At 48.1% G+C, this 8,509-nt stretch overlaps 1 protein-coding gene across 1 annotated transcript; it reads right to left on the reverse strand.

The window, feature by feature from the left end:
- Positions 1–201: 201 nt before the first annotated feature.
- Positions 202–5,136, reverse strand: LOC134288421 (uncharacterized). Its single transcript, XM_062853258.1, has 2 exons — positions 605–5,136; positions 202–549 (listed from the first exon to the last, which is right to left on the reverse strand). Exon 1 carries the CDS (start codon positions 5,002–5,004, stop codon positions 721–723), a length of 4,284 nt encoding a protein of 1,427 aa, XP_062709242.1. The 5' UTR covers positions 5,005–5,136; the 3' UTR covers positions 202–549; positions 605–720.
- Between the last annotated feature and the right edge of the window lie 3,373 nt (positions 5,137–8,509).

Below are 8,509 nucleotides of genomic sequence, written 5' to 3' on the forward strand. Positions count from 1 at the left end.
GTTACGGCAGCGTATGTAAGGGTTGCACAGAAGTCACTGTGACTTACTGCGCAACCCTTACACACGCTGCCGTCACTGTTTTGTAACCATGTTTGTTGCTTAGGAAAACTCCATCAAATAGCCGCCATCTTGAATTTGGAGCTGTCATCTTCGATTTTATGCCGGTACCTTGGATATTTGGGGTCGTCATTTTTGGTGTTCCCGATCGTCGGAACAAAACACCGTCTTATAGTAGCCAACTTAGCAACTTCAAGCTGCAATTTATTAAATTTCATGTTAGAATATAAATATCAGGTAAGTATACATTTTCCTTACATTTTCAGTGTTTTTCTGTTCCCTATCTAGGTATTACAGCAACCGGTGAAAACGTGGAATGGTCTACAGGTAAGTAATTCAAATTTCAGGTTATACACAAACTATCCGATGCGCAGTGATTCAACAGAAAGGTAAGAACAGATTTTCAGTTTACAGATTGAACGTACCTCGACTGACTAAACGTTTCTCAGACAGAACCGCTCGATATAGCCAACGACAGAACTCAATATAGCACTAAATAAAACGGAATAAATTCAGTAAACTGTTTAAACTGGTTAATAATCCTTACTTTATACAAACGAAATCTTCCACTATTATTTCTGCTGCTGCGGATCAAAACTGCTGACTAACTAGAGTGTACACTTGTATGCTATGAATGAATCTGTCTTCCCCGTTCTGTCTGTGTCATTCCGATCGGTCTGTCGTAGACGCCCATCTGTCATCCCACTCGGCGGATCCGCTCAATCGCGAGGGAAATGACAGTGGTTTCACCTCCGTTTCGCGGTCAACAGTGTTGCCGGTTACATCCCCCGCCCCGTGAACCACTTCCGTTTCCTGAGCGGCTTCTCCGGGCTCCTTTCGGTTTTCAGCAACATCAAGAACTGCCAGTTTTACTGCGGGTCTACCAAACACTCCTCGAGCCGTCTGCACTGTCGCGCGTCGCACTTGTCCTGATTTGTCCGGAAAGACTTCCAGAATCCGTCCTCGCTCCCAACAGTTCCGAGCGTTCTCGTCGATAATCACAACTAGATCACCGGGCTCCAACGGCTTCACATTGTCAAACCACTTTGTCCTCCTGGTTAACATCGGTAAATACTCCCGCACCCATCTGCGCCAAAACTCGTCCATGATATTTCTTGCAATGGTCCAACTGTCTCGGAGAGTAACTGATTGGTCGGCTGTGACTACTGACTGTTTGTTTCCGCTTGAACTGTACAGCAAGAAGTGGTTTGGAGTTAGTGCTTCTCTGTCAGTGGCTTCCAACGGTACGTAGGTGAGTGGACGGCTGTTAACAATCCCCTCCGCCTCCAGCATTACCGTTTCCAATACTTCGTCGTTAGGATGATGAGGACTGCTCGATATTGCTGTCATCGCCACTTTTACTGATCTCACCATTCGCTCCCATGGGCCTCCCATGTGTGGAGCTGCAGGAACATTGAAGTGCCACTGTGTCCGGGCGTTGGTAAATGTTGAAGCACAGTCCTCGTTGATTTCGTTGATCTTCTGAATCTCCTCCGACAGCTGACGACTGGCTCCTACAAAGTTGGTGCCGTTGTCTGAGAAGACCTCGAGTGGAGCGCCTCGACGGTTGACGAATCGTCGGAATGCCATCACGCATGACTTTGTTGACAGACTGTGTGCCAACTCCAAGTGAACTGCGCGTACTGTAAGGCAGGTGAATAGACAGATCCATCGTTTCACGAGACTGCGGCCGACTTTCACTTCGAAGGGTCCCATGTAATCTACTCCCGTGTATGTGAACGGACGAACGAAGGGAGTTAATCGGACCTTTGGGAGTGGTCCCATCATCGGTGGAGCTGGAGTGGTCTTTTTGATCTTGCAGTACTGACAGCTGCGACAGACGCTCCTAACTGCACTGCGCATTCTCGGAATGTAAAATTGCTGACGCAACTCGTTGCAAACTGTCTCACTGTTCGCGTGAAGGAACCGCTGATGATAGCCAAGCATCAGGAGATACGTGATTCTATGGTTCCTTGGCAACACGACCGGATGCTTCGCCTCGTAGGAAAGAGTCGGAGCATGTTCGATTCTGCCCCCAACTCGTAGAACTCCTCTTTCGTCCATGAATGGACACAGTGCACGAATCGAACTCCCTTTCGCAACACTATGTCCTCCGTTCAGCAGACAGACTTCCTCCGCATACGCCTGGGATTGAGCCTGCCACCATAGTGTTTCTTCTGCTTTCTTGAATTCCGTCTGACTTGGTACTCTGAGCGGCCGCTCCTCACTTGCTTCGTGTTTCCATACTGCAACAGATCGGTGAACATATGCCATCGCACGTAATAGCCTGTTCCAGTTGGAAAAGCGCTGCACATCTACCACTTCCTCCACTGTTCGATGAAGAGCAACGACGCGGATTTCTTCGCAAGCTGCTTCTGCTTCCACTGTACCGTCGGAACGCTCCGTAGGCCATTGACTCTCCGGATCTTGCAGGAAAGCTGGCCCTTGATACCAACGGCATTCTGGATCGAATGATGGTCCGGCATTCCATTTCGTGGCATCGTCTGCCACATTTTCTCGTGAGGGTACATAACGCCATTCGTTCACACTGGTCAGCGAAAGAATTTCTCCAACGCGGAAGGACGCGAACTGATGATAGCGACGACTGTCCGAACGAAGCCACGCCAGAACTGTTGCTGAATCTGTCCACAGGAAACGGCTTTGAATACTGATTGTGAGCGCTGAGCAGATATTCTGTAGCAAGCGAGATCCCATCATGGCCGCCTGCAGCTCCAAACGTGGAATTGAGAGTGAACGAAGTGGTGCCACTTTGGTTTTTGCGGCGATCAGCGAACACTGGCTCTCTCCTTCTACTGTCATTCTTAGGTACGCCACGCAAGCACAGGCTGACACACTTGCGTCCGTAAAGACGTGGATTTGGATATCTCTGACCTGCTTTGGGCATAATTCCTTGAAGAAGCAGCGAGGAACGCTCACATCGTTGATCTTCCGGTACAGTTCGATCCACCTACTCCATAGATCGTGTAGCTGTTCTGCTATCGGCTCGTCCCAATTCGTGCCCGTTCGCCAAACTTCCTGCATTAATATTTTGCCCTGCACGACGAAGTGTGCGACGAATCCAAGGGGGTCGTACAGCTTCATGACGATACGCAGAACCTGACGCTTCGTCGGCACCGTCCAGTCGGTACCAAGAACTTCCTCCAATCCCTCGTAGCTGAAAGTGAAGATGTCCTCTGAAGGAATCCACGTAATGCCCAAAACGCGTTCGTATGCTCGATCTTTGGCTACGGGCAGTGGTTTACTGATAGCTGAACTTGTTTCTCCTAATCGGTCTAGTACTTCCTGCTCGTTGGACAGTATTTTGCCGAACTGGAAACCTGCCGCTGCATGTATGTCTTTCACTTGCTGTACAAGCTCTACCGCTTCTTCCACCGAGTCGACACTGTCGAGGAAGTCGTCGACGTAGTGGTTTTTGATTACCGCTTCTACTGCTCTGGGATACTGGTCACTGTATTCTGATGCGTTCCAGTTCTTCACATACTGTGCTGTACACGGAGAGCTCGTTGCACCGAACATTGCCACGTTGATCACATACACTTGCACGTCCTCTTCCGGCCTACTCCTCCAGAGAAAGCACTGTGACCACTTGTCTTCTTCGCGAATGAGGATGCGCAGAAACATTTCCCGGATATCGGAGCACACTGCAACTTTTCCTTGCCTGAACCGCAACAGAACTTCCATGAGCGATACGAGAAGATCCGGGCCTTTAATGAGCATGTCGTTGAAGCAAACTCCACCAACCTTTGCAGCCGCGTCCCAAACCATACGAATTTTATTTGGTTTCTTGGGGTTGATCACTACACCTAGAGGTAAGTACCAGACACGGTGTGGATTCAGACTGGCAACCTCTTCTAGTGACCCTTTACTGATGTACTGCTTTTCCTCATAACTCGCAATCTGCTCATTCACTCTTCTGCGCAGCTCTGCATCCCTGGACAGGCGCTTCTCTAACCCTCGGAGCCGACTCATCGCCATCTTGTAGCTTTCAGGAAAGTAGATGTCGTCTTTGCGCCAAAGCAATCCAGACTCGATTCGGCACCCTCGTCGTACGGTTGTCGCTGCCAAGATGCTGTTAGCTCGCTGATCTTCTTCGGACTCAAGTGGCTTGGTCACCACGGCTTCTTCGACGGCGAAAAACTGTTTCATCGAGTCGTACAGATCACTGTTACTCATTTCCTTACAGACATGTAGGTTCAGTTGCTCTACTGACCCTACGCTGCCAGAATTCCTTCCGAAGATGCACCAGCCGAGCCGAGTTTTCGTTGCGACCGGATCACTCTTACAACCTTCACGGATCTTGAGACTGGTAAGAAGGTGTACGTGCTCGATGCCAATGATCATTCCTGGTTTCGCATCCTTGTAACTGTTGACAGGAAGGCCTTGTAGATGTGCGTAGGCTGTGGACAACTCAGGGTAGTTCAGTGTTTGACTGGGTAGTCCTAACTCACGCACGGTCCGTACGTTGTTCAAGTGGAACGTTTCCTTCTTGCCACTGCCGGAAATCTTTACGCTGACTCTTTTGGAACTCTTCTCATGCCTGCCGATCTTTCCGGTCCATCCTAACCAGAGGTTATCTGGCACCCCATCGATCCCCAACTGAACTGCAATCGCCTCTTCCAACAATGTCGACGACGATCCATCATCTAGGAATACGTAGGTGTCTACTTCCTTCCCGTTTCCGTAGAGTGTAACTGGCAGATAACGGAATAGGGAATAGGACTTCGTGTGATGGTAGTTGTGATGTACCGTTTCAGATGGCTTCGTTAGTGGTACTGGTTCGCTGCGATGAGACTGATTACTGTGTAGCAACATGTGATGCCGGATCCGACAGCCATCCACGCCGCATTCTTTCTTGGATCGGCAAGGCCACTTTCGATGCGGAACGAGACACAAGCGACCAAATTCTTCTGGCGCATTGCCTTCCATCTTGCTCCGATGTCCAACGATTTGAATCTGGAACAGCTGAGGATTTGATGCCCTTCGTTTCCGCAGTATGAGCAGGCTTTCGACGTGGACTCTTCGACTGAAGTATCTTTCCCTCTCTTCGTTGCATCAGGTGACTCGTTGGCATGTGTAAACAGCTTTTCTCTCTGCTTGGGCTTTTCCGCTCTCACTTGTTTGTGATGATTTTGAGCGGAATCTACATCGATGGTCAGCTCAGATGCCAGATTGACAAGGCCGGCCATGAAACCATTGAACGTCGCCAAGTTGACGTTTCCGAAGGCCTGCTTGTAGGTTCCCCACTGCATCTTTAGTGAGGTGGGCAGTTTATCGACCAACTCTTGGAGCAACATTGGATTCGATAAGTGAGCTTGTTGATCAGCCAAGACGATATGGTCGACCAAGTTCTGAATCGCCAATCCGTATGCGACAATCGTGCTCAAGTTCTCCGACTTGGGTGGAGGCACATTTCGCACCTTCTTCAGGAGCGAACTGATTAATATTTCTGGCCGTCCGTACAGCTTATGCAGTGTATCCATCACGTATGGAACTGACGCCGGTAGTAGTAGGCGACTGCGGACCGCCTCCAATGCGGAGCCTCCCAAGCATCGCTGTAATCGGGCCAAATTCTCCGCATCAGTGTAACCGCAAACTTCCGTCGTATTCTTGAAGGAACTGTAGAAGATGGGCCACTCCTGAGGATCTCCGTTGAACTTTGGCAGTTCCCGAGGCATCACTTGTCGTGCTGCCAATTGGGCACTTGTTGGCCCCATAATAGAGCCCATTCGGACGCCAGATGACCCGGCTCCGAAAGATCCGGTTACAGGAACAGATGGTCCAAGCGTATTTCCTCCCACGGATATCGATGGGTTCACAAACGGTCCATTTCCGTGGAAAACTGCTGAACTGCTTGGTAATCCTTGACCTGTCGTATTTGTTGGTGCTAGATGTATCGTCTGAGGGGCCGTGTAGTACGGATGGCTTCCGTATACTGATGACAATAGACCACTCGGACCGATAGATACTTGCGATGCAATTCCTGGAGCAGCAGAAACCAACGTATTCTGTGCTGGCAAAGTGTTACTGGATAAACACACCGCAACTGGATCAGGATTCCCTACTCGGATGTTTTGCATACCGGAAAGAAGTACTTGTGGAACCGTAGATACAGTTGTCCCAGCAGGAATTGATGCAGAAACCGATGGAATTATCGGCAGACTCCTCATTACACTTTCTTCTTGGCCAGAAAGTAACTGCTCGTAGGATTTTGCCAATGCTGTAACATGTCCCATTGTTGCTGATGCAGGTTGATTTAACTGATTCTCGTTCGACGGCTCCGGCATCTGCAACGCTGCAGCAGGCGCTGGCAACTCAGTGATCACTACGGACGGTTGGTTCGATTCACTGACTGTGTGAACCGGCAGGGCAGCTCGATGTCCCGACGATGATGGCTTCGACTGTCCAGCTTCGTCTACTGTAGCTCCCTTCAACCATTTCTCCAATTGGTCACGCTTGCTCTTCACGCTCACACCACTCCTCGCTGCGCTCCGTTTGCTTTTCAAGCTTACTCCGCTTCGTCGACTCGAGGGATCCTTTTCGTCCTCTATCTGCATCAGCAAATTATACCTTTGCTTCAGGTACTCTTCTTCTTCGTCCAGCTGCTTCAGCTTGGCTGCTTCTTCCACCTGTTTCAGCTTCAGTTCTTCTTCCGCTTGCAGCTTCTTCAGCCTTGCTTCTTCTTCCTTCATCTTCAGCTCTTCAGTCGCTCGCAGTTTGCTCAGCCTCCGTTGTTCCTCCAGATGCTGCAGACTGAGCTGTAATCTTTGGGATGCTCGGCTACTGCTCTTACTGACCGATGACTCGTTGAACGACACTCCCGATTTCGAAACAATATCGGTACCGTCCCAGTCAGCAAGACAATCACTACACTTCCAACTTTTATCCGCAATCGATTCACTGACACCCGCGCACCGAAAATGCTCCCACGATTCACAGACATCGCAACAGACCCAATCATTATCACCCTCTTTCTTATTGCACTTTTTACATGGCTTATCTATACCCTCCGAATTCGTAACGTTTTTACCGTCTTTAGGCATGATTGATGCTTTTGGCCTAATATCAATCTAGACAACTGCAATAGTCTAACTAATTGCCAAGCCGTAATAACCACAAAGGCAAAAGAAAAAATAGCTTCTACTGACTTGAATTCGCTGTGGTCAAACCTCCAACGGCGGCGGCGGCGACGGCGGCGGCGGCGGCGATGTTGGTCGTCTTCAGTCGTGGGTCGTTCAATCGGCGGATGACTTCCCGGTTGTAGAACTACTCGTCAGGTAACAATCGGACATCCAACTTCGGATGAAAATCTTGAAGAAATGTTCCCGATCGTCGGAACAAAACACCGTCTTATAGTAGCCAACTTAGCAACTTCAAGCTGCAATTTATTAAATTTCATGTTAGAATATAAATATCAGGTAAGTATACATTTTCCTTACATTTTCAGTGTTTTTCTGTTCCCTATCTAGGTATTACAGCAACCGGTGAAAACGTGGAATGGTCTACAGGTAAGTAATTCAAATTTCAGGTTATACACAAACTATCCGATGCGCAGTGATTCAACAGAAAGGTAAGAACAGATTTTCAGTTTACAGATTGAACGTACCTCGACTGACTAAACGTTTCTCAGACAGAACCGCTCGATATAGCCAACGACAGAACTCAATATAGCACTAAATAAAACGGAATAAATTCAGTAAACTGTTTAAACTGGTTAATAATCCTTACTTTATACAAACGAAATCTTCCACTATTATTTCTGCTGCTGCGGATCAAAACTGCTGACTAACTAGAGTGTACACTTGTATGCTATGAATGAATCTGTCTTCCCCGTTCTGTCTGTGTCATTCCGATCGGTCTGTCGTAGACGCCCATCTGTCATCCCACTCGGCGGATCCGCTCAATCGCGAGGGAAATGACAGTGGTTTCACCTCCGTTTCGCGGTCAACAGTGTTGCCGGTTACATTTGGTCTCCAGACATCTTCCCTATACTAAATATACCCTTATTGCATGATTTTAGGGTGTAAAACTCCATTAAACAGATGCCATCTTGAATTCTGAGCCGCCATCTTGGATTTTAGGCAGTCATCTTTGATACTCTGGTTGCCATTTTCGGACTCCGGACCCCTTCCCAATATCAAATTAACCCATATTGCATGGTTTTAGAGCCTGAAAGTTCATTAAGCAGCCGCCATCTTGAATTTTAAACCACCATCTTGGATATTCTGGACGTCACTTTTGAACTCCAGACATCTTTCTCATTCCAAATTTACCCGTATTGCAAGGTTTTACAGCCTAAAGCTCTATTAAACAACCGCCATCTTAACCCTCTAATACCCAAATTTTTTATTTTGATCTAAATATAATTATTCGTCATCTAAAATCGATTTAAACATGTTTTGGAGGATAGTTTTAATTCACGATTTCGTGAATT

Source organism: Aedes albopictus, chromosome 2, assembly GCF_035046485.1.
Source record: "Aedes albopictus strain Foshan chromosome 2, AalbF5, whole genome shotgun sequence".
Classification (NCBI taxonomy): Eukaryota; Metazoa; Arthropoda; class Insecta; order Diptera; family Culicidae; genus Aedes; species Aedes albopictus.

What these genes read in the sequence shown, in the direction of transcription:
- LOC134288421 (XM_062853258.1), bottom strand. Translation starts at nt 5,004, where the DNA reads ATGGAAGGCAATGCGCCAGAAGAATTTGGTCGCTTGTGTCTCGTTCCG.